Source organism: Xenopus tropicalis, chromosome 10 (genome assembly GCF_000004195.4).
Source record: "Xenopus tropicalis strain Nigerian chromosome 10, UCB_Xtro_10.0, whole genome shotgun sequence".
Taxonomy (NCBI): domain Eukaryota; kingdom Metazoa; phylum Chordata; class Amphibia; order Anura; family Pipidae; genus Xenopus; species Xenopus tropicalis.
The window spans coordinates 30,933,772-30,960,544 of NC_030686.2; the positions used below are offsets into that span (position 1 = coordinate 30,933,772).

General features: G+C 39.5%; 1 protein-coding gene across 4 annotated transcripts in view; it reads right to left on the bottom strand.

Moving 5' to 3' along the window:
- The window catches only part of slc39a11 (solute carrier family 39 member 11), a 202,560-nt gene that overhangs the window by 99,330 nt on the left and 76,457 nt on the right, over positions 1 to 26,773 (bottom strand). For 3 of the 4 annotated variants that reach the window (XM_018097746.2, XM_031894095.1, NM_001016721.2), the window contains one exon: positions 17,918 to 18,050. In XM_018097746.2, the coding sequence (XP_017953235.2) occupies positions 17,918 to 18,050 (133 nt within the window). The remainder of the gene's footprint in view (positions 1 to 17,917; positions 18,051 to 26,773) is intronic. The other variant, XM_012966622.3, reaches the window with a different exon arrangement.

Here is a 26,773-nt window from a genome sequence, read left to right on the forward strand (position 1 = left end):
CCTGGTGTTAATTCTGTGAGAATGGCAGCAGGTTGGATTTCCGCCAAAATCAATAGGTAAAATCTGATTGGCTGTTCACAGCTCTGCCCACTTTTGGGCATCCAGCAATCATCATATTTTCATTCAGGCTGAGCTCATGACCATGTGATTCAAGTTTGGGGAGTGTAGCCTCAAAGCTGTAAGATTGGCAGCAGTTTCAATTTCCCCATAAAAGTCAATAAGTGACATTTGATTGGCTGTTGTTGGCCCCTCCCACTTTGAGGTCATCCAACAGATTGAAAGACTTATTTAAACTGAGAGCCTAACCCCTTGGGCCGTATGGTGGCTCAGTGCATAGCACTGCAGCCTTGCGCGCTGGAGACCTGAGTTCAGTTCCGAGCAGGACACTTCATGCCGCGTATGGAGTCTCTATGTCCTCCCCGTGCGGGCAGTGGGTTGCGCCCCCACAGCACAAAGACATAAGTTGGCCAGTTACAGTTCCGGGAGTTGGCCACTCCCAAAGTTTTTTATGTCCCATATTAAAGCCAAGCGCCTCCATTGGATCCATTGCACTTTCCCTATTGCTCCAATTCAGCTACAGGGGAGGCCATTATTGCTGCTCTCCATCTTTATTTGTCTCATTTGGACAAAACAAAATACTGATGTAAGGATGTTGTTTATTGGCTTTAGTTCTGCGTTTAACACTCATTCACTCTCACACACACACACACTAAAGCAGAGCCATTTTGTGAGCCAGCCTCACTCTCACACACAGCATCATGTGACCAGGCTGGGGCTCAGAGAAGATACAAGGGAACAAGTTTCAGGCTGCAGCAACTGCCAGAGAGACAGCCGGTATTATCAGGAGAGAGACCCAGAATCAGCACAAGTTGAGATCTTAAACACCATTATGGCCACCTCGGGCACTTGTACTTGCCCTGTTTGAGGGGGAAATTCTGGGGGGAAATTGCCTCCCTTGTCCCTTACTGTGGATGCCAATGCTGCTGGCAGTAAGAAACCATAAGAAATACAAAGAGTTGAGAAAATAGCAGAGGACATTTTAGGCATATATCATCCCTGAGATTGTGGAATAGCTTCTTTCCCTGTGCTGTGAGACTTATTAATACATAGCTGTTTTATATAATTAAAAAAATGGGATGTAATTCTGTGTAATACACATATTCCACTCAGGTACTGTATTTCAGTTGAGGTTCAGGATGTATAAAATAATGAAATAGGGTAGCCAAAGTAAAGTGTTACTCATAAACTGATAGACAGAGAGACATATAGACAAACTAAGGGAGAGAGAGAGAGAGACATAGATGGACATAGACTGACAGATACAGACAAACAGAGAGGCAAAATTCTTTGCTCTCCATCTTTCTTTGTCTCATTTGGATAAAACAAGATACTTATATAAGGATGTTGTTTAGTGACTTTAGTTCTGCTTTTAAAGCTGTTATTTAACAGAAGCTAATTTGTAAACACTGTAAAACTCTCCCTTATTTATATTGTTTTTTTTTTTTTTTTAAAAAAGGAGAATTTAAAGTGATACTGACACGCAATATACTTTTTTTTTTTATTATTATTTTTAAACCTGCCATGGTGTTTTTATTGTTATAAGGGGGAGGGTGAGTACCTTGAAGCAGGCAATGGAGAGGAGCTTCCTTATACTGCCGATGTCAGGGTCACGTGTTTATTTATGCCGGCTCAAAGTATGGGAAAGTGAAAAGGGAGGGTTTGTGACGTCTGCTAGCTCCTTTTGACAGGCAGCTTGAGAAGCTACAGTCGGGTTGCCAGACAGTCGGGTCCAGGATCTCCTATATGATTTATTTAGAGAACCTGAACTTTTAGAAAAAAATAGTCAACATGACCTATAGGTAGGTTTGAATGTAGATTAACATGTTGATAAGATTTTTTTTGGTGTCAGTATCACTTTAATGCTTAATTTTGCTCACATAGGCACAGTGGCTTAACGAGAATGCTTCGAGCCCCTATGCAAGCAAACCTTAAGCAGGACCCAGCATGCACAGGTACTTGGACACCGGCCCCTTCCTGCCTGCTCTTATGCGTGCACCAGAGTTATGCGCACCCCCTACAAGGAGAGTGGCTATAGAGGAAGTGGACCCTGCGGTCCGGGCCCCGCCCACTTTTCTAAACTTGGAACATAGTCACCCAGTGACAAACTGTGCAAAGTTTGGGGACCCTGACATTAAACGTGAGAATGGCAGCAATTTCTCCACTAATAACAATGAAAGAAATGTGATTGGCTTTTGGAGGCCCCGCCCACTTTTTCTAAACTTGAGTACGAAGTCACCCAGTGACTGATTGTGCAAAGTTTGGTGTTATTACTGTGAGAATGGCAGCAGCTTCAATTTCTGCCAAGTCAATAGGTAAAATCTGTTCACCCCTAAAACTGTAGGAGGAGTAGAGTTTAGACAATGGAGAATAAGAAGAAAAAGCGGAGGAATAAGCCAAAGTCAAAAAACAGTATGTTGGGTTTTTCAACCCAACACAAAAAGGTACAATAACACCACAACATTGCTCACCCTTTACTGCAAGTTAGTATACCTGTACCCAACATAGCAATAGGTAAGTAGCATACTTATCACCACAATACTATTTGTATAGGCGCCCTCTAATGGCGCCCTCTAATGGCGCCCTCTAATGGCGCCCTCTAATGTCTACAAGCCTCATACCGCAGACAAATAGTGCTGCTAGCATAAATCAAATCAATGCAGCCAAACCATCTGCTAAGTGCTTCTAGTGTAGGTGTACTTGTAGTTCCCCTACTCATCAAAAGACATCTGAATGTAGATGTGCCCTTTAGCTATGTGTTATGGAACACACTTGCCTACAAGACAAATTGTGGCCATTTGTTAGCATGACCTAATTCTAAACCTAAATGTTCTATTGAACAAGTATTGTATTGCATTTTGTACAGCCTGCACCACAGTCCCATGAATAAATAAATTGTTGAATACCAGCACAAAGTATTGACTTTTACTTAACCGATCATTTTGAGCTGAAGGGAACAGATAGATTTGTGCCTTGCCCCTTTCATTTCCACGAAAGAGATAGGACATCCATAAAATTTTCATTATTGGAAATCTCCTTAGAATTCCCTGTACAGCCATTTGCTTTCAGGCGGCCTTCAGTTAACAGCGGCATCTCTTTATTGCCACTGAAAGGTTGAAGAAAAAAAGGCAGATTAGTACTCACTACACAAGCTTATATACTCTATATTGCTCTATACCTTTAGTTGCCAAGAAGCATTCATTTCAGAAAGTATAGCATTTTGCAATATCACAGTATTCCATTACTTAAATGAAAAAAGGAATTTCTGCACACAGCAGAAACATATACAGGTATGGGATCTGTTATCCAGAATGCTTGGGACCTGGGGTCTTCCGGATAAGGGATCTTTTCGTAGTTTAGATCTCCATGCTTTCAGTTTACAAAAATCATTTAAACATTAAATAACCCCAATAGGATTCTTTTGCCTACAATAAGGATTAATTATATCTTAGTTGGGATCAAGTACAAGGTACTGTTTGAATATTACAGAGAAAAAGGAAATAATTTTTAAAAATTAGAATTATTTGTTTAAAATGGAGTCTATAGGAGATGGGCTTTCCGTAATATGGAACTTTCTGGTTAATGGACCCTATACCTGTACTAAATTTCTGTTTTTAAGGATGGAGTTGCTCTACCTCAAGACATTGCATTGTACCACTGCACCATGTACATAAATGTTATCTATGCATATCAGCCCCTTTACTTACTGTACCACTGAACAGATATATTAAGATTTAATAATACTCTTTATATACTGAGGAACCTATTTAGCATTTTGTCATGTTTCCAATGAAAGGCCTCCCATAAAGTCTTTATTACTTACTAGCCAATGCTTGGATAGAAGTGCCTGTGTTTGTATGTAAGGGAAACTATTGTGGGTTAATGTCTGGAGTTTATACAGTTTTGACAATATATTAGTTAACTTTGGTGAGTATAAATACTGACCAGTTAATTTTGCTCTAATATAGATAGTTTATGCCAGCAGTCTGGCTGTACCTTTTATGGTATACTGAGCTACTAGCACCGCAAGACACTTATTTTTTTATATATACAAGACAGTCTGATAGTAGCAGACACATCTGCCTAAAATTAAAAAGGGATATTGATCACACAATATTATTTCCTGTATTACAGAGCAGCCATAGACGTTCTTTCCAATTAACCCTAACTCGCTCCTCGTTTATCTACACCGCCAAATTCAAGCCTGGAGCAAGGTAACGTCCCTATGTTAATCAGTGCTAACATCTCTCCAATAACTGAGCTCTATAGAAGAACTAACTGGGATAGCTCCACTATGTACCCATAGTTACCCCCAGGAACATATATTGATCTTCATGTTTTGTCTGCAAAGACATCAATATATGACCTATTAGCTGTATTTTATTTACCTAGAGCTGTGATATAAATTTGCACTTTGCTCTGCCATGTGTTGTCTAAGGTGCCACCTACTTTGTTTTATTAGTTGATTCACACAAATGTCAGCTGGCTGGGAAAATGTTATTTTATTGGGCTCAAATATTTTACTTGGTGAATACAGGCATGGGAGCTCTATATTATGGGAATCGACCCACAGAGTCCCTTTTAAGCAAATTATTTCAAATGTTTTCAATGACTTCCTTTTATTCTATACCTTGTACTTAATGGTACCTAAGCTGCATAGGTGGCAAAGCAATCCTGTTGACTTTATTTGTTTAAATGGTATTTAGTAGATATGAGATATGGGGATACAAATTACAGCATCCTGGATAATATATCCCATACATCTACAATGCTCTATTCTGATCCCTGTGCATTATGGCCTCTGTCGCCACCGAGACCCAGTCCCAAAGCAATGCTGGCCACAGTACTGGTACCCATACCACAGAGAAGATTTGACTAAGTTGCTGATAAACTACATAACTACATTGGACCCCTTAATCGGAAACCCATTATCCAGAAAGTTCCGAATTACAGAAAGGCCATCTCCCGTTGTATTTTCTTTTGTGCCATCTCCCATAGACTCCATTTTAATCAAATAATTCAGATTTTTAAAAATGATTTCCTTTTTCTCTGTAATAATAAAACAGTACGTTGTACTTGATCCCAACTAAGATATAATTACCCCTTATTGGGGGCAGAACAGTCCTATTGGGTTTATTTAATGGTTAAATGATTCCCTTTCCTCTGTAATAATAAAACACTACCTGTACTTGATCCCAACTAAAATATAATTAATCCTTATTGGAGCTAAAACAATCCTACTGGGTTTAATTACTGTTTAAATAATTTTATTAGCAGACTTCAGGTAGGAGATCCGAATTAAAAAGACCCCTTATCAGGAAAACCCCAAGTCCTGAGCATTCTGGATAACGGGTCCCATACCTTATCAATATCCTTTGGTCCTGAGGTCCAAGTACTGTCAGAATGCCTGTAATAATAGTACTGTGTGTATAAACCCTATGTCTTTCAGTTTCCAAGCCTAGTCGCAAAATGAATTCTTACAGCTTAAATTATTTTCGAAGCCTGAATATAGCAGGCCTACCTAATGATGCAAGCCAGCGTGCACTGTACCGCTGCCTCAGCTTTATATTAGTAGCTGCTAGCCTTCTAAATGTTAGAAATTCTCAGCTACATGGCATTACTATTTGAGCGTTCCTGCATCCATGCTACGGAGGGTGAGGGACTCATCCGAAGAAATGAAACTTATAAAATGTGCTCTGTATAACACTGACTAAAGTGGAACAGAGAGAAAGCGTCTAACATGGAGATCAGATGGAAGGTCTTTCCAAATCACAGCAAGAAAATACCAGGGTAATGACAAGGCTGCTTGTCAGCCATCTTTTTCACTGCAGCAAAATTCCTTTCGATTGCGGGTAGATGCTACAGTTAAAACACTAAACTTGTGTAACCATGTGAAAGTGCTTAAGAAGGAATTTTCATGCACTTGCACAATCTGAATGTTCTATCCGCAGTGATTCTCACTACCTGCCATGGAACGGAACAGAAGTGCGTTTTGTCACTTTTTTTTTCACACGGGTGACAAGACGCCACATCAGTCATTGCCCTAAGCATATTGTATTCAAATCACTCTCTCTACATCACGCCTAATGTTAATTTAATGTGAACATCCCATTTAAGAAGGGGATATCAATGCAGATGAGGGCAATCTTATTTAATACACAGAGGCAGATTAATCAGAGATGAAACAGCTGGAAAATATAAAGATGGATCAGGGAAATCAAAGTTGATAAGGTAAATCATTTGTGGGGGGAGGTTATAGCTATATGGTACCTATTTAATAAGCCAAACAGATATAAATGTTTATGAGGTAGATCTGAGCGATTAATTGGATATTATTAATGGATATTATTATGGATATTTTAACTGTAGATTTATAGGCCCATTTATCAAACTGTGTAAAAAATGGAGATAAAATAACATGTATCTTTATATAAACAATGGCACATTTATCAAGCATAAAATCAGCAGCAGCTAACTGAAAATGATTTATAAAAATGGCTGTCAATGGCATCAAATTTTACTTACTCACTACATTTTTCCCTATTAAATAGAGCAATCAGATGGAGTAAAAGAAAATATGCTTCAGCATTTAACACTGTTTTTTACATTGCTTTTCCAGCATAAATAATTTTAGGCCCCTAGAGATAGAGCTTTGCATTAGTTCAAGTATAGGTCATGGCTGGAGAGTCCTTAGCAATGTGTTTTTTTTAAGCTATTGCATTTAGTTATAAATGTACTTTGCAACAGCAAACTCGTACTTAATGTATTTTTTTAGGTTAGATTTAGAGGATAAAGTTACCAAGTGATAGGAAAACTGCAAATTAAGAGGCTAAATAAAGAGCAGCACTGAAGCCTGGGTTGCACACAGTTGTATACAGGTATGGGATCCCTTATCCGGAAACCCGTTATCCAGAAAGCTCTGAATTACGGAAAGCCCGTCTCCCATAGACTCCATTTTAATCAAATAATTCTTTTTCTCTGTAGTAATAAAACAGTACCTTGTAATTGATCCCACCTAAAATCTAGTTAATCCTTATTGGAGGCAAAACAATCCTATTGGGTTTAATTAATGTTTTACTGATTTTTTAGTAGACTTAAGGTATGGAGATCCAAATTACGGGAAGACCGCTTATCCAGAATACTCTTGGTCCCGAGCATTCTGGATAAGGGGTCCTATACCTGTACTAGGGGGCACATTTACTTATCCACGAACGCTCTTCGTGTTCGTTCGATTGGTCCAATCGTATTTTCTGTGACTTTTTCATACCTTGTGCAAGTTTTTCTTATTTTTGCCGTGAAAAATCGGATCGGTTTTGCTGCTGTTTACAATCGTTCGGTAAGAAAATTTTGTGACTTTCAGATCGCCAATACGATGTTATCGTGACTAATACGATTTTTTTGTAAGCATTTTCGCGATATTTGCAATATTTTCGTTTCCAATCCGAATTTTTCCCATTCGGGATTCAAACTCGTGTTTTCATAAATCTGCCCCTAGGAATCCATACACCAGACTAATGCATTGACAGAGGCATGTGCAAAACTCTAGTTGCCCTTTGAGTCAATCACATGATGTTAGTTGGGCAGGGAGACGGCTATCATGCATTACGGCAACAATTTAGATACATAAAAACATGCACAGAAGGCTTGCGCATTAGACTAGCTTATGGACTTACACTTTCAGCGGTTTGGGGTTGTTTTAGACTAGCCAATAATCCAGGGCTGTGAAACAGAACAGGTATGGGACCTGTTATCCAGAATGCTCAGGACCTGGGGTTTTCCAGATAAGGGATATTTCCGTAATTTCGATCTCCATAGCGGAAGTATGCTAAAAATCATTTAAATATTGAATAAACCCAATAGGCTTGTTTTGCCTCCAATAAGGATTAATTATATCTCAGCTGGGATCAAGAACAACTACTGTTTTATAATTACAGAGAAAATAAATAATTTTTATTAAATTAGAATTATTTGCTTATAATGGAGTCTATGGGAGATGGCCATTCTGTAATTTGGAACTTTCTGGATAATGGGTTTCCGGATAAGGGATCCCATACTTGTACTATGTATTGGTTGATGCCACCTCAATCACCCCACTCAGTGTATTACCTTTGTGTTCGTTAAATATGAAAATAAAATGATTTATTTACGCCATTATAAATGTGAAACCTTTAAACAACTCCAAGGGCTACTCAACAGTAACTTCCAGAATTATTCAGTGACTGCTGGTCATCAGAACACGGGGGGAATAGCAGCATGAACTGGAGAACCTCAGGCTAAACCTGAAGGGAGCCTACAATGCCTTGAAGTTACATATCGGCCTCTGACAAACACAGTTTAAGGAATAGCAGTTGATTTTTTCTGACTTCTCACATGTCACAGCTGCATGGCTGAATTGCTATCTGTTATAATAGGAAATGAATCACGCTGAACGCCTAACAATTATTTAGATGAAAAGAGAAATTTTCAGCAGCTGAACCCAGGTTAGGCAATTTAGTAAGGCATAAACACAAAGAATACATTATTGGCAACATGTTAGAAAAACACTGTATTGTGTATTAAAATGCACGTAAAAAGCTTTGTGTTGAGTTGCTGGGTCACCGGAACATCACTGTCCAAACAATGCAGGGGTACTGGGAAGTTAAAGACTGATAATCTTGTTGTCTACATTGTATTGATAAACGCTCAGGGGCAGATTTCCACAGTGCTGAACTGGAAAATCCAAAATGATTCCTAGTAGTTTCATATTTTTTGCAAATTATTCACATTTTAAAATTTTAGAGGTCAAATTCCATTCTCTGCAATAGGATGAATATGAAGAAAGCAAGCTGCACAGTTTTGACTTGCAAACACTTTGGTCCAATAGTCCAGTATAGTGGACCACGGTCAGACTGGGCTGAGAGAAAAAAACCCAGTGGGCCCTGCTGACCCAGGCCCCCTTCCCTGCCTGAAACCCTGGGTGCTCCCCCCAATCAGGGCAAGGGAGAATACAAGGTATGCATGGGGGGTACCAGGTGGACTATACCCCAAGGGGGAAGGGAGGGGGTGGCACATAATGTAAAATGATGGGCTCTGGCCATCAACCTTTTTTGCTTCAAGCCCTATCTTAAAAGACCAATCTTTGTTTAGGGGCCAGGTGCCAACTTAGCTAATAACAAGGCATCAGATCATAGGACATCATCATCGGACATAATTGGTGTATGAACCATTTATTAATATTCCCAAGACTAGAAAAGCCTATAAGTTTCCTCGAATTTCACTCTAATTGACCCTCTAGCTGGGCTTTCAGGGGTATCTAAGTGGACAAACAGGTATCTTCCCCATATACCACCCTAATTGTCCTTCAGGCTGAGCTCCATCTACCACTGGTCCAAGCCCCTTAGGGAGGCAAACCCCACAGTTTGGGAACCTGTGGTCTTAGAATAAATCTAAGGATGTGCACACTAAGACCACCATCTGTTTGGAAGTAAAGCCTAGCAGAAACTGTAATCAAGCAACAGAAACGTATGTTAGTTGACATGTTAGGACATTGAGACTAAAGCAATACATATGTACTGTGGTGTTATGAGTAGAACCAGTACAAACATAACAATGTATTTTAGAAATGGCAAGGCTTCTTTGTGTGCAGTGTTAGAACCAACATGAATTCACATGATTTACACAACATTGCACTTTGTGCATTTTTTTCCCAGTTCCAAATCCTTTCCTGGGGGAAAAAAAGTGACAGAACAAAAATATAAACACAGGAAAAACAGTTATCCTGCAATTAAATGAAACAGAAAATGAAGGCATTTGTCATCCAGTGCCATATACCATGCATGGGCCGCGGGCAGGGAGGTCCTGTTTATGGGGCAATAATAAGCAAACTGCAGGAAGAAATACAGGGAGAGATACTGATTGGAGAGAGAAGAAAATCAAACCAATAAATCTTTTGCTGATTCACAGAGAGGAAATATACAAAAGATACCCTATGCACACACACACAGACACACAGCCTCACACCCACAAACACACACACACCCACACACACAGCCTCACACCCACAGACACACACAGCCACATATACAGCCCTGCTTACGTAGACTTAAATACATCTGAAAATGTTGATATATGATAAAAACAGCACTGGTCCTTTACTACAACTGCCTCATTGCAGTTATTCATACAGTTTGAGGTACAGGTATAGGACCCGTTATCCAGAATGCTCAGGACCAAGGGTATTCCGGATAAGGGGTCTTTCTGTAATTTGGATCTCCATACCTTAAGTCTACTAAAAAATTAATAAAACATTAATTAAACCCAATAGGATTGTTTTGCATCCAATAAGGATTATTTATAGCTTAGTTGGGATCACTTACAAGGTACTGTTTTATTAATACAGAGAAAAAGGAAATCAGTTTTAAAATTCTACATTATTTGATTAAAATGAAGTCTATGGGAAACGGGCTTCCCGTAATTCGGAGCTTTCTGGATAACGGGTTTCCCGATAAGGGATCCCATACCTGTACAAGCAAAATAAGGAGAGGCATAGGGTCTGTTGGCTTAGGTGGGAGCAGGCTCTGTTTCCACATCTGTATATATGTAATTACATTTACAGGTTATAGGGTCCTTTATGCTGAACCCTTCAATCCAAAAAAGTTGAAGGAAAGCCATCACCAATAGATTCCGTTTTTCAAAAGTTTGCAGAAGAGCACTCTGCTCACATTTACCTCTATCCCCTGCATTTACAACCCATTTAAGAGCCAGAGGGGAAACAAAAGATGTAGACCAAATGCAATGTTAATTTAAAAGGTGTTTTTGGTTTTAGAATTACAAGTGAGGTGATACTCACTACTTCCAATTTCCCTGCTGAAAGAACATGCTGCTAATACTCCATAAACCTGGGGGGGGGGGGGGGTATATAAATCTGGTTCTTTATAGAAGAGCAGTATAGTTTGGATATAACAATGATCATGTATGGAGTTCCATTACTCTAAGGGGAAGATTAAAGAAAAGATTTGATGCTGCGAGGGCTCAGGCACATTGTGCAACCGCACAAAGAGATTTCAGTGAAGCTCAATTGTTTCCTTTTGTAGGCAAGCTAGGCACCACAAAGCAGGGATTAAATGCCTGGCCTGTCACAAATAGCAGGTTTGGGATTTTAAGGATTTTAAAAGAAAGGCAAACTACTTCCATGAAAACAATGTCACACCTTCAGATCAACTGCTTGAAGCTGAGAATAAAGCACTTGTATTAAAGGAGAAGTAAAGCCACTTTTAAAGAAGACACCCGAACGGGGTCCCAACTCCATCTTATCAGTGGCCAAAATGCAATTTTAACAAACCAGGGTTAAGGTCACCATGTTTCTCACTTTCTGTCACTAAAAACACCTCATTGAGGTCTCTAACGGGATGTGATGCAGACAATCATGGTGGATGGAACCCCACTGTGAAACTCTGATGGGCAAAGTTACTTTAAAGGGGTTGTTCACCTTTGGACAACACAAATCTAACAGTTCACATTAAAAGAACAATCTTTGCCATATACATAGTGCAGCTGAAAAGATATTCCCCTCAAAATCATCACTCTGCTGATCATTCACTTCTGCACAGACCCTATGCTGGGTGGAGGGTGGGGGGTCGGTGACCCCTATAAGCACTAAAGTCGCTTTTTACTTTGTTATATGATGTCATGCATAGTACTAGCGGCAGACTTAACTCCTATTGGCTGTGTCTCCTGTCACTCTGACACTGCTGCTTTTGACATATAGAAAGTTCTCAGTGCGTCAGGTTGAAAATAGGCCACTCCCATCCCTTTAGAACAATGAGAGAGACAGAAGGACTGATTTAACAGGTATAAAAAGTAGCTTTTACAGGGGCCTTTTTACTTTTTTATGGAAAATGGATTTTTTAACATGATGAGAGCATTGTTGGTGGTTTAATAAGATCTGGACACTGAAGGTGAACAGCCCCTTTAATTCTACTTAAAGCTAGCAAAACATGCCCAAATTTGGCCAGGTAGTTTGGCCACTCTTGACCATGTTGCCCAATCATCTGGGCAAGTATGTCAGGTAGGGGAGTCATTTTTGACAGACTAATCCTGTTGCAGATTATCTATCCTGTTTATAAATTATATCTGTCAATGTACCATGTCAGAAAGTGCACATCGGCACAAGTCCAACCAAGCAGTACATTTAGGGCCTACTTATTATGCTGTGTTTAATGAAGTCACTGGAAAAACAGTGTAAAATAAATGGAGAAGAACACAAGATTTTACAGCATTATTTTATGCCCGTTCTGTTTTTCACGTGCCAAAGCCTGCCAATGTGTGGCGAGTTTTGTCTCCGTTTTTTACACTGCATAATAAATCTGCCCCTTGGGGTGAGATTTGGCATAAACATTTCGGAAGCAGACCAAATCCAGAATCTGGTACAGTTAGTGGTGAACCAAACCTCGACCCATAAATCTCTATTATTTAAAGCTCTTGCTCCCCAATGCAAATTGCATGGAACAAGGATTTGTATCAGTAAAACCGACTGTGACTTGCTAAACCTGCCCATTTATACCATAAAATAAAACTGATTTTTCTGCAAATCTTTAGCTGTATTCGGTGCAACATAGTCAGAATAAGGAGCAACAGAACAGAATTAGGAGGAACTGAAATGTCCCAGCAATAAGGATTGCAATGTACCAGAGCTGAGACAATTTCAGCACCACGGCCAGCGCTGCAGCCCGTACCGGTACTCTATCTATCTGATCTGCCTGGGATCTGCTCTGTGCAGCTGGCTCACACACACAATGAATACATTTCTATAAGATTGATACTTGAATATTCAGTTCAGTACAGAGTGTTATTATCATCATGTCACTAAATTCCATTGCAAGCCTACAAGGTTATTGCGCCAACATGTATTGTCCTCGACAGACAGCAAAGAATGTGGCTTGTTCTTTTCATTTCTCTCCATGTTTTCCCCAGGTAGATGTGTATATTGATATAAATATATACTGCCACAGGCTGCCAAAATGATGTCTGCATAAAGCTATATACACAGCACCAGTTTTCTGAAAAACGGTAATTCTCTCTAATACTATGGCAGAAGCACAATGGCTGGAATATAATAATTTAGCATCAATAAAAGCTGTGTGTACTTATATATTTTAGTCCCAGCACACACACACACACACATGCTTATTCCAAATCTCAAATGCAATCAAAATTTCCATTCTAACAACCAACCACAGAGTATGAACTATAGAAGGCTTGTTAGTTAATCGATTAGTTGAATGATTGATTGATTGACTGATTGATTGACACTTGAGAAGACAGATGTAGAGGCAGGCAGACAGAGAGACATACAGACAATTAGGTGATTAATGAGTCGAGCGCTAGGAGCAGAGACTGTGATGGCGGAAGCAAGCTCAGGATGTAGGATGACAACATTTGGTGTGCTAATAGTTGATCAATTCAGCTGGTTCAAAAAATATCCATAAATGATCATCTTGAACCCAGCACAATCAGATACAATAACTCTAAATTAAAAAAGTGAACCAGCCAGTATTTTCATGTGTAGGGATTTATTAGCGAAGCTAGAAGTGGCAGGGATATCCTATGGTTTACTTGCATTGGTGCAACTTGGCCAACCTGAAATGCTATTATTCTAATCGTTCTTTGCACAAAGCAGACTGAATTATTTCCCTTAGCACAGGCAACATCATGTAGACATGGACAGTTTGGAAAAAAAAAAAGCTAAAGCACATTCATCAGGTAAAGTATCAACCGTAGGGCAACATATACTATACTACATCTATATGGTGATAAACTCAAAAGAGTTGTTATGTCTAGAGCTGGCTTTGTTAGTACATTAGGAGCTGCTTTATCTAATTGAACAGGTTTTGGACAGTCTTTACTGAAAGCATGATTGATGGTAAAGTCACAAAGACATCATTCATGTCTCCTGCCAATACCTGATGCACCAATCTATACACTAACCACCCTTTAAAAAGCCCTGAGGCTGATGTGTATAGTATGAGCCAAGAAAAATCTAAGTGGCTACAAAGCACATTGTAGCACAGTGGTGCATATCCACAATCATAAAAACAATTATTTAATGATCACATTAAACACAGCAACTCAAGGTAAACACCTGTCTCTTTTTTATATGAGTAGGTATAGGAATAGCATATGGGCACTAGATACAAAGATTACCTTTAATCCTCCTTCATAGTAACCAAATGCAGGAATACATACACAAGTAATAGCAGAGTTCCAGGAAGGACTTTGACAGGGCAAGTATGTTAGCACTGACAAATAACACAAGGCAATGCCAATAGAAGCCGGCTCCCAGCCAGGCAGCAGGGCTTGGGATTATGTGAAGACTTTTCACTGATTTATCTCTAACGCTGTCAGGAAGCAATGGAGCATTGACTCATCTGACCACCTGCTGTTCTGTTTTTCTGTCTCAGCCTGTTCATAATCAAGGTAATGTTTGGCCATAGCAAAAACTTGTACAACAACTAAACTACTAGCACCCTTTAAAGTCAATGGCTCTCAAACTGATAATATGGAAATGCAACTCCCAACATGCTATGGCAGGTTTTATCTACAGTCCAATGCAACAAAACGCAGCCCCACTGAATATGACAGTATAGTAAAACCATTTCATAGAGATCAATCCACCTATAACATGCAATATTTCTAGGTGTGTCTCCATTATAATATTATTCTTCTACAGGTTTAGAACAGGGATTGTCAGTATCCATATGGACAAAAAGTAAACTTGACGTGTGTGGTTAATTGGTGTCCACTTCCATAGATGCTAGCTGGTGATGGGGCAAGGAGCTAAGGGATATAACCCAGATCTGGCACTGTTTCTTCACCAGGGCACAGTGGACCTTATAGTATAAAGGGTGCTGGATGGAAAGTCAATGTTCCCTCTATGTTGGCGGTCTTGCATTCACATATTTAAAAGGGCAGCACAAAAACAATTGTGATGTGCAAAGAGATAGGATGCACATGTGGGGGGACAAGGGCCCAGACTATTGGAATGCAGACAGAAGTATTTGCCTACTGCCCCCCACCATTGCACCCTAGGCATGTGTCTCATCTGCCTACACCTAGTTCCGACCCTGATGGGCATATGGCTGCTGCCATCAAACTTGCTGTTGCTCTATTGCTTAGATACTAGAAAGTCCATCAGCCAATAATTTTATGTGGTGGCTTGAGGTGTAGCTGCAGAACCATACATAACACAAACATGATAAAACTGGTGAACTTGACCCTTGCAAAATCCTTGTTCCATCTGTAGTTCACAAGATCAATGGGATAATGGTGCGTCTGACCCTTGATTCATTCTTACTCCATCTGTAGTGCACTAGAGCAGTGAGACGCGAAATGACTGGTACACTGGACTTTGGATTACTTCTTACTCAATCTATAGCTCACTAGAGCTGGAGGATGTCTCAGCGATGAACTATCCTTGGAACCAAATTTACAAATCACAAAGAAAATAATTAACTGGTGCATATGACTCTTAATAAATCCATGTATTTTGCACCACAGGACACGAAACAACTAGTGCACCTAACTCTTGATTAAAGGAAAACTATACCCCCCAAACAATTTTAGTCTCTATAAAAAATATATTGTATAAGCAAGCTCATATGTAAAACCTACTTCATCTAAATAAACCATTTTCATAAAAATACATTTTTTTTGTAGTATTTGCAATTGGGTACTCCTATATAAAAAACTGACATTTTAAGAATTAAGGGCCGTCTCCTGGGATCATAGGATTCACAGTGCACACAAACAAGCTAAGGCACATATACATGCTAGGCCCCATCAGCCTATGAATGGACAGAGTTATGCCTTTTGGTTCCCCACTACTTCCTGTTACAGTCAGAGCTGCATTATTTCCTGTCAGCTGATCTCTGAGGGAGCATGCAGCCCATCACTAAATGGTGGATCAAGGGAAAGGATGTAAAAGGGCAATATTTACTGATATATATATTCCAGTTTGGCGAGATTCTTTAATAGGTCACTTAACATATTATAATCTGTTGGTTAAGTATTCATTCTGGGGGTATATTTTTCCTTTAATTCCTACTCCATCTATAGATACTACTAGAGCAATAGGAAGTAAAATAACTGGTAGGCCTGCTACTTACTTACTCAATCTGTAGTTCTCTAGAGCCGCAGGATATGAAAAGTCTTGTGCAACTCAATCGTAATTCATTCTTACTCAATCTGTGGCTCACTAGAGCTGGAGGACTACTCAGAGATAAAACAGCCTTGGAGCAAAACTTACAAATCACAAAAATGAAATAATTCTAAACTGGTACAAATCTGCATCCCTTATATTAATGCATCCACCACAGTCACAGCTCTCTACTCTCAGACAGAAATGTAGAATGAAAAGACTGTATTATACAGACTAAAGGGAAAGACTGTGCAGGCCTGGTGCCTAAATCTTCAGAAAGTTCAATCACACAAAGAAATGATTTGTTACATGCAAGATGACAGAGAAGGCAAGTCTGTGGGCCGTTGTCCCCATTACCTTGAACACTGTGAATAGGCTGCAACCCTATAGCAATGGCCCACAGAGAATTTAAGAAAATGTTTAGACCAAGGTCAAAGAAGCAGCAGACATTTATCTTCTACCCACAGTACCCCCAGCCAACTAAAACTGAAGATTCTGAGGTTTAAAGCTTCACTCACTGCTGCAAGTTTAAAAACCCTGATTTAAACAATATTTCCAAAAGAAAATATACAACCCAAGAAAAAGAGGAGAGCTGTAGGGATTCCACGACTGAACAAGTGCCATCACCTCATGACAGCAGTAAGATATTATCAGAAAAATCCCTTGCCTTTTTTCTGTCAATTGGTCAAGTATGGGAAGTGTGGGCAAAGATTTTACCAGCCCCCTGGACTTTAAAGACTAATGCCAAAGGCAAAGCTTTTATCCATCACAGCGAACAATGGGTTCAGGGTGCATTGCTTTGCCTAATGGACTTGTAGGGGAAGTAAAGTCCTATTAATTTATATAAATATATGTTTAGAGCTCTTCCGCATTTGTTTAAAAGAGGGTTCTGCCATTTTGTAATTAAGTTAGACATTTTAGATAATATTTATTGCCTACGGAACAAAGCTGCACAGATCATAGATGTTGGTGCTAATGAATAAATGAAATGGAAGAGTTTTGCAACACAGGATTTCTCCACCCCAGTAGACGTGACCAGTTGAACATGTTCAGTCCAAATATGATGGGGAATTTGCTTGTAACAAGGGGTTTCTTAGTTGAAAGAAGGCAAGGTAACAAGTCTGGGCAGATTCTTACTGTATCTCTAGATGGCTGGAGCATGTCCAGAGTGGAACCCACACAGAATCCTAGCAGAAAGGAGAATTTCTGGGCTTTTTCTTTATGAAATGCGCTTGGCATTTATGCTGAATGGGACATAGGAGCAGAGTGGCTCAGCTAGAAGTACCTGGCTGGGTTCAAAACCCAATGCCACCCTGGCAGAATTGTTGCATTTAAAAATAGACAAAATAGGGCATATTTTTTAACACTGGAGACAAACATCACCAGTGATGTTGCCTATGGCAACCAATCAGCAATTACATTTGAGTGGTCACCTACAAGTTAGAAAACAAAAGCAAAGATCTGCTTGGTTGTTATGGGCAACATCATAGGTGATGTTTGTCTCCAATGTTAAAAAATACACCTCAATGTGTATATAAACTGAGTTGAACAGAATTCTGCATGCAGATCCACTGTACAGGAATTGGATTCTGGCAGTCAGGATACCTCTGTTTGAGAACAACCCTGCTCCTCATTTGGCTGTAGCAATGGGTAGCCACTTGGTATATGACAGTGCAGGATGCTTGCCTTGGTGAAAGCCGCCTCTACCTATCCGGATGCTGAGCTCTTTATCCTCATACAAGTCCCCCTCATCCTTCTCCTTGATGGGTTTGGAGTCCTGATTCAGTGTCGCAATGGAGTAGGGATCCTCACTGAAGCCCTGCCAAAGAAAATCATACTTTACAACAATCACCATATTAATGACATTACTACCCCAAGGGTTGAGGTACCAGGCACAGATAGAGGGACAAGCACAGATTAATGTGCAACATGCTGCATTGTGATCAGCACAACACCTGTGCCTGGTATAACCGAGGAAGAACAGAATAACAACCACAACAACCACAGCCTACTGGGTGTATTAACAATGACAGAATGAAAAACTCTGAGCTAGACATCATTCCTTTTATTATGAGAAATGTCAGTCCACGTTCCACACAGGCACAACAGAAATCCAATTACAGAGCCTGTCCTTGCCTCCCACTGAAAGCCCATCTGTGCTCAATGTTCCCCCACGCTTGGGCCCCCACAATCAGAAAGAGATCATTGCCCAGAATATGTGCTGGGTACGAATGCAAGTGGCATTATTAATAACAGGCATTTTAGTATTTGCTAACCCAAAGCTTAGCAGGTTTAGTCAAATTATATCCCTCAACATCCCACCAAAAGGTGCAAGGGAGCCACAGTTCCGTTGGACATCCTGGATTGGTGTAGCTTTTTCCCCACAAGCTGTGGCCCTCTATCTCGCTATATTAACAAGGGCCCGCTTCTGTAATGTGAGCTCTTTCTGATCATATTCCTGGAGCTCTGCCTTTCCAAGTTATTTTTCTCCATCTACTTGCTATACCATTCTGTCCTATACTCTTCAATATATCTCAATATAACAGCCACCATTCTCTCAAGCCTCACTTGATATAAACAAGATGGACAATGGCAGCTACCCAATGCAAATATACAGAAAGAGAATGGGCTGCACACTAAACAGTGTTCAGCCTCTTCTCTGTCAGCTGCAAACACTTTTGATTCCTTATATGAATAATGCCACTTATAATGGTGTAAGATGGTGCAGACATTCTATCATAGCAACCTCTTCTTTGAAATATGTGATGGAAGAAAAAACAAAATTAGAGGAGATGGGAAGAAGAGAACTTAAATAAAAAATGTGGGACACAAAAGAATAGTGAATGAGCTTTAGTGGCCTCCTTATGAGTGATTTGAGATGCAATGAATGCCAGTGCTATTATATTGGGTTCAAGGATATCAGAGAATTACCCATTATCTTTCTGCTACTAAAACAGTATAAATAAGCTACCCCATCATTTGTAAGGCTCCAAGATCAAAATATGTTACATTGTTACCCAACAGACCATGGCAAAAAATAGTGGAATCCCATTAATTAGCTACAAGCTCATTAAGTAATGTTATCTACACATGTTCAAGTCTAACGCAATTAAATAGATGAGCAAGTAACACCAAAAATGAAACTCGTTACATACCTTCAAATATAATACTTTGTTTGGCACAGCAGTCCCTTTTTGACCCATGATAATAATAATGGATTTTTTTTTAGCCTTAGACAATGATATGCAGTGCGCATAGTAAGGTTCCTAGTATCCCAAATGTGTAAGTATAAGTATAAGTATCCCAAATGTGCTATATTTTATACAGTATGGGGTATATTTACCAATGTTTAGACTGGATAATCCAGAAGGATTTCCAGCAGTTTCATCTTTGTTTTCCTATTTATCAACATGTTCCTGACTGTCAGAAAAAATGTTAATGCATTAACACATTTATCAGAGCAAATGATTATGTCAGTTTATCCAAATGAGTTCATCTGCTTTGAGCAGGCAAACACATTCATTTCACCCATCTAAATCATTAATGCCAAGCACATTTGGGGTTTTATGATTTGGACAATTAATCAATGAATAGTTCCAGAGCAGAAGCTGAACCATAAAATAAAAAGTTATTTTTTTTTAAAGAGTGATATGCAGTGGTATCACTTTTAAGAAGATGACAAAGAAAACCTATGAATTGGCCCTAATATTACCAAGCATGTTAAAAATCTCAATCTGAAAACCAAGCTTAGTGTCAACATTAGGGGTATATTTATCATTCTGTTTAAAAAGTGGAGTAAAGCATTACTGGTGATGTTGCCCAGGACATCCAATCAGCAATTAGATCTCAACAGTTAGAAAACTAAAGCACAGCATCTGATTGGCTGCTATGAGCAACATCACCCGTAATGTTTTAAACCACTTTTTACACAGCATGATAAATATACCCCTAAGGGTTGATAAAACCATCATTATAAAAATGCAGTTGTTACAGTTAAATTGTTTCATGTAATGGATGTACAAGCTAATAGAACCTGCACTCCAGCTGGGGGAAACCATACTGTTTGGCCTTCTAATGCTCCTAGTGATCTCTATGCCAACTAGGCAGCCATGTTGGGAATTTTAGAAACTTGTGTGAATAATAAGCAAGCCAGGAGACTCAATCATTATTCAATCATTATTCCCCGCACTGGAAGTGTCCTTAGTGTAGGCAGCATTCTGGCCTAAACAGTAATGTTTCCCCCAACTGGAGTGTGGTAAAAAGTGTGTGATTGTTTCAGAAACACTACTATATAGTAGTGTATATATACTACTACAACTTAATATAAATAAGCTGCTGTGTAGTCATGGGGGCAGCCATTCAAGCTGAATAAGAAAAAAAGGCACAGGTTACATAACAGATACGCTGTATAGAATACAATGAGTTTAGTTTTTACACAGGAAGATAAACCAAGGCCAAATTACATTTATAGCTCTCTACAAACCTATAGAATAAAACCTCACTCGTAAAAAAGTAACGTTTGTTGTCAAGAAGAACTTTGTTTGTGGGTGCTTGATTAACAAATACAAACTATTCCCTTTTTGTTACTGGGCCTTTTAACCATAACCAGTGTGATGCAGAGGCAAGCACACATCCACTAGGTGTACTGAACAGCTGCAATGCCTTTCCCTTGGAAAGATTTGTGTGCAAACATCAACCTATCACCATTGATTAACATTGCAAGCGGCAACATGTGGACAAAAGCTCAAAAACATCCCATGTTGAAAAAAGGTCCATCTGCAAATTGTTGTGATAAAGTAAAAAAGTATGGAATAGTGAAGAAGGTCATTGTACACTGTAGCATTAGGTAACAGACTCCACAAATCTTTCCAATTGGCATACAGCTAGGCAGAGTTCTGCTGGTTCCACCAAACCCAAAGCCTCAAATAGCTTGTGGGCCACTCATAGCACTTCTAGTATAAAAAAAAAATTGCAGGATTGGTCCAAATACAAGCCTCTTGCTAACCTGAATACAAATACTTAAAATTACCTAACTTTAGATCATGTGATTATGATCACATTATGCCAATGTGTATATGTCAGTTAGGATCTGGCTCAGGAATTGTAAGAAACATTCATAGAAGACTCTGTATTTAGCTGAATCCAGAAAAAGTAGACTTGGTGTATCACTACTACTAAAGAATATTAACACTGGACTGTCAACAATGAACTGGGAAGTATATTTATAATACTTAAATAGGAAACAAATATTAATGACACGTATGTATCGAAATGGAAGCGACATTACCCTGGCTATAAATCTCATCACATAAAAAGGTCTGGTCTCTAGTAAATAGGCCTTAATGCCTCACACCACTGACCTTAATGAAATCCCCCTAACCACAAGGGACCCAGGAAAACTTCCCCACTACTTGAAATGATTTGATTAAGTATCTAAAAACACTAATGCAATTTACTGCTCCCACCATGGGAAGGTATAGCTTGGTGCAAACTGACATTTACAAGAACTAATAATGACACAGAAGGAATCCCCAGTCCTGAGGAATGAAACTCCCACAGGGGGGATTGACATAATTAGAGTAAAACCAACATTAAAGGGGAAAAGGTCCTGTTTTTAAACTCTGTTTATCCTCCAATTACTTTCTCCTAAACGGACATGGCATTGTGAGAGCACAGGTACAGCACAGCATTACTGCATACACTGCAAGAATTACCCATTGTGTACCTCAGCAGAGGTATTCCCCAAGGTAGACCCCAATATTACAAAATTCTCACATTTTAGAAGAGAAAATAAATGTGATAATACATATTTATATTTTACTACTGAGCCATAAGAAATTCAATAATAACTTTTAGCTGGTCATATGCCTAGAGTCTAAAAATGAGAATATGATGAGAATAAACTTAGCATCACATGATTTATGTATGCCTTATTTGTTGGAAAATATCTATCACACTGCCACTGATCACTGAACTGTTATCTGCAAATAAATGCTTCACAAATTGGTCAACCTCCTAAAAGTTTTAGGCTCTATAAAGATTTTGCTGTGGGTTCTGAAACTACAAAAGGCAAATCTGGAAGGAATTGAGGCAAAACTCTGGTTTGGGCCCTCCTATATATATATATATATATACATATCACTTAACACAATCTAATTTAAACTCTGGGTTCCTGGACTTACAGAAGTCTCAGGGATCCTTTTGCCATTGCATTAGCTGTGTGTGTAAATGGCATGCTTTTTTAATGCTCCTAACAAGGTTTTGATTTCTTTCTCCCACTTATCTCACTGGCTTCCACCCCAACACCCAGTGTCTCCTTATAGTCATTGCTATTGCTTTCTACAATCCAGGCCAGCAGGTTTGGTTTTGTTTCTGCTCTGTAGCCTCCTCTACACCTGTTACAGCCGGCCTATTATAGAATGAATAACATTAGGGGAGTTGCTTAGAACTATGAGCAAAGTTTTCCCTGGACCTGGAACCCACAGCAACCAGTTTTTAAATTGGATGCATTTTTAATTTTTTAATTGGACTGGTGCAATTGTAATGATTAGATATGGTTGGATTTTATAAGTATCTGAAACAGTATAAACTTTGCGCATTTGAATTTACATTTAATTTATTGCACCAAAAGATCCATAAAAATATAATCTCTTATTTTGAATTTCCTATTGCTAGACCCTGGCCTACAAATACTTCAATTCTAGTTGATTTCTGGGTTCATCAAAGAAAAAACAATTCAACAATAAAATCTTTATAAGCCATCAAACACACCATGTTATTGGACAACTAACATTAGCCCCTTAGCCTGTTGTGGCTAGTAAGGAACCTCACTGGGTGCAAACAGTCTTGCAGCTGCAGCAAGTGAAATGATTTCTTCTTTTGTCTCTAGCCCCACTGCCCAGTAATACTGCTTTCCATTATAACCTGTCAACTGTATGGCAGCCAGCTCGTGCTTGGTTCCGAGTGCAAAAAGAAAACAGAGTCCGCCAGAGGATTTATGGCATACAAAGTTATTTAGAAAGCTAAGCTGTATCAATTTACTGCCTTGCTGACCAGCCTGACATGCATATGGTCCACGAGAAACTGTTCTATTTTCCTTCTCGATAAAATGAGATGGAAAGAAATTGGATTTTCATCACCTGAATTTCCCCTAATACCTCTTGGCTGATGCTATTCATTGTAATTGCAGGCATCACAAGGGCAAGCTTGACTTTAATCCTTGCAGTTCCGTGCACATCACTTATTAACAGGGTCCTACCCTATGTTTGTGAGGAATGATGGAAAGAAAATGAGCAGAAAATTGCAGAAATGTACTTTCTCATGCCAAATGGTAATCACACAGTTATTTTTCTTAGCATTTATAAAATGTCATATTTTAGAAGTTGTGGGGTAATAGCTAGCAGGGCTGCTTTAATATTTGCAAAGAACTGAACCTCCCTTTGGTTTTCAAAGTTCTGTCATGAGTTAGTCTAATTTTTTAGCATTCTCATTTTTTAGGCCGCCATTCCTAATGACTCCATATTGTGGGACCTGGTCAAGCACTGAAAACATATGACATAAGAAGAATTTACTAGATCTCCAGTGAGCTAAGCTAAACCTTACTCTTCAGACTAGGGCAACTTCAATATATGCTATTGACCATCTACATTTTAATTCCAGACCACATGTCCAATAAGGTGGAAGCTGATTGCACCCCAGTAACTAAAAACCCTTCTTGTTGGTCTTATACCTTAATTTGCTCACAAGAGCAAGATCTATGATTAACACTTTCATGTTAGTCTTGATATTAAAGGAACTATAACTATATCTTTATTAAGAAGTAAGAGGCAACTTTTCAGGCAAAGAAATTATGAAAGCTTACCACAAATCAAAGAAAAATATTCAACGGTTTGAAAAGAATCTTCTTTATTGCAGCTGGGCTGAATTTCTAACACGGGGGCTAAAGAACTAGTGCATGAGTTACCCACTGCAATCAATCAGCAATTTATTGATTCTACAAGAAGATGATGAAAGCTAGGGTGTGACTGCTTGTGATAGATAAGTGCAGTGCAAATGTTTTTAGTAAATTATCCCCAATGACCATGCAACTATGGCAAACTGTTAAGCAAGGAGAGACAAATAAATATAATGCCATACTTCAATTTCACATATTGCACATTATCCATACTCTACAAACAAAGGAATGTCATCTTGGTGCTTTGCGACAGCAAAGGCTGTACATGAAATTACCCAATAGCATTACATAATGGAAATCCAAACTATGTTACTGTAGGCTTGATAAATTAATAAGTATATGAACAAGATCATTCTCTGAAAATGAATTTCAGCGGCAGACTTTGTGTTGTGTCTCTTCAACTGGAAAGGCCAAGGTCCCTTTTTCTTCTACCTACAGGAACAGACAGTACAAGCCACATAGTGACATTCTCAGTGGCGGAAAACATTTAAACTGGGAGGGAGCAGATGTACTGTGCAAGCTTTATAGTACTGGGCTGATGTTTTTACACAGGGTACATGCTACAATATGCAAACCCTTGATAGACAGTGTTCTAATACAATATCTTACACTGCAGCTTTCTAACATCACAGGAAAACACAAGATATTGAAGAAAATGAATGTAGTTGCATACGACATCTGGCAATGCATGACTGTTTGCGTGGGTTTCCTCTTGGTACTTCAGTTACCGCCCACACTGAAAACAAACAGGCTTATTGGCTCCTGATAAAATTGACCCCACTGTGTGTGAATGTGATATGGACATTAGATTTTAAGCTGTACTGTAAAGTGCTGCATACAGTCAATATAAATAGACAATAAAAATAAATAAGAGGATTGACTCAGTCTCTCTAGCATAAATTAAAGTGTATTAAAGATATGCCAGGCAGCCAGCCAGTGTCTCTGTGCAAATCAACATATTTTCTCCCACAATGTATATTTTTTCTTCCAGAATTCCAGCAGCAACCCTGGCACCACAAAATGTGGCTTTTTTCATTTTAAACACATGCTAAATATGTGCTAAGTTAAGAACACAGCAAGTGGTTAATGCCTGTTTGATGCAAGAAGGAGGGTTCTGGGTTTCTGGAGAACCGGGATGATTTTGATAATCGGCTACAGGCTCTTTTCCAGGAATGGGCCGCACCTCAGTGATTATGGTGAGGCTGCTTTGAGGGAAAGGATGGCTAGAGGGTTGGAGGAGATTTTAAATTAGACATGGGGGTAAGTAATTCTGTGGAAGACAGGTTAGATGAGGTTGTGGGTATAGTAAGGGAAAATGGGGGTGATTTGGTTGGGGGTATTGATAATGGCAGGGAGGGCTGCAAGTTGTAATAAAACAATTTACAAGCGGGTACCAGTAAAGGAAGGAAAAGATAGAAAATGATACACGGATAGGGGCGGAGGCTAAGACTAACCACTGACTAGAATTGGAAAGGTTATGAAGAGTTAAGAAGAATGACTGACCAAGTTGGATCTGTTTACAGTGGAGGAGAGGCGCTTAAAGGGGGGATATGAAAACTATGCATTTAACTATATATAAAATATAACTATCTGAAGGTTTATTTGCAAGTAGGTCCTTTCAGCAAACATGAGGGCATCCAATCTGATTAGAAGAAAGAAGGTTATATCTAAATATTTTTTTTTACATTGACAGCTGTGATGTTGTGGAATTTTTTCCCTGAAGTGGTGGTACTGGCAGATACATTATATAGCTTCAAGAAGGGGTTGGATGGCTTTTTAGCAAGTGAGGGAATACAGGGTTATGGGAGATAGCTCTCAGTACAAGTGAGGGAATACAGGGTTATGGGAGATAGCTCTCAGTACAAGTGAGGGAATACAGGGGTAGGGGAGATAGCTCTCAGTACAAGTGAGGGAATACAGGGGTAGGGGGGATAGCTCTCAGTACAAGTGAGGGAATACAGGGGTATGGGAGATAGCTCTCAGTACAAGTGAGGGAATACAGGGTTATGGGAGATAGCTCTTAGTACAAGTGAGGGAATACAGGGGTAGGGGAGATAGCTCTCAGTACAAGTGAGGGAATACAGGGGTATGGGAGATAGCTCTTAGTACAAGTGAGGGAATACAGGGGTAGGGGAGATAGCTCTCAGTACAAGTGAGGGAATACAGGGGTATGGGAGATAGCTCTCAGTACAAGTGAGGGAATACAGGGGTAGGGGAGATAGCTCTCAGTACAAGTGAGGGAATACAGGGGTAGGGGAGATAGCTCTCAGTACAAGTGAGGGAATACAGGGGTATGGGAGATAGCTCTTAGTACAAGTGAGGGAATACAGGGGTATGGGAGATAGCTCTCAGTACAAGTGAGGGAATACAGGGGTATGGGAGATAGCTCTCAGTACAAGTGAGGGAATACAGGGGTAGGGGAGATAGCTCTCAGTACAAGTGAGGGAATACAGGGGTATGGGAGATAGCTCTCAGTACAAGTGAGGGAATACAGGGGTATGGGAGATAGCTCTCAGTACAAGTGAGGGAATACAGGGGTAGGGGAGATAGCTCTCAGTACAAGTGAGGGAATACAGGGTTATGGGAGA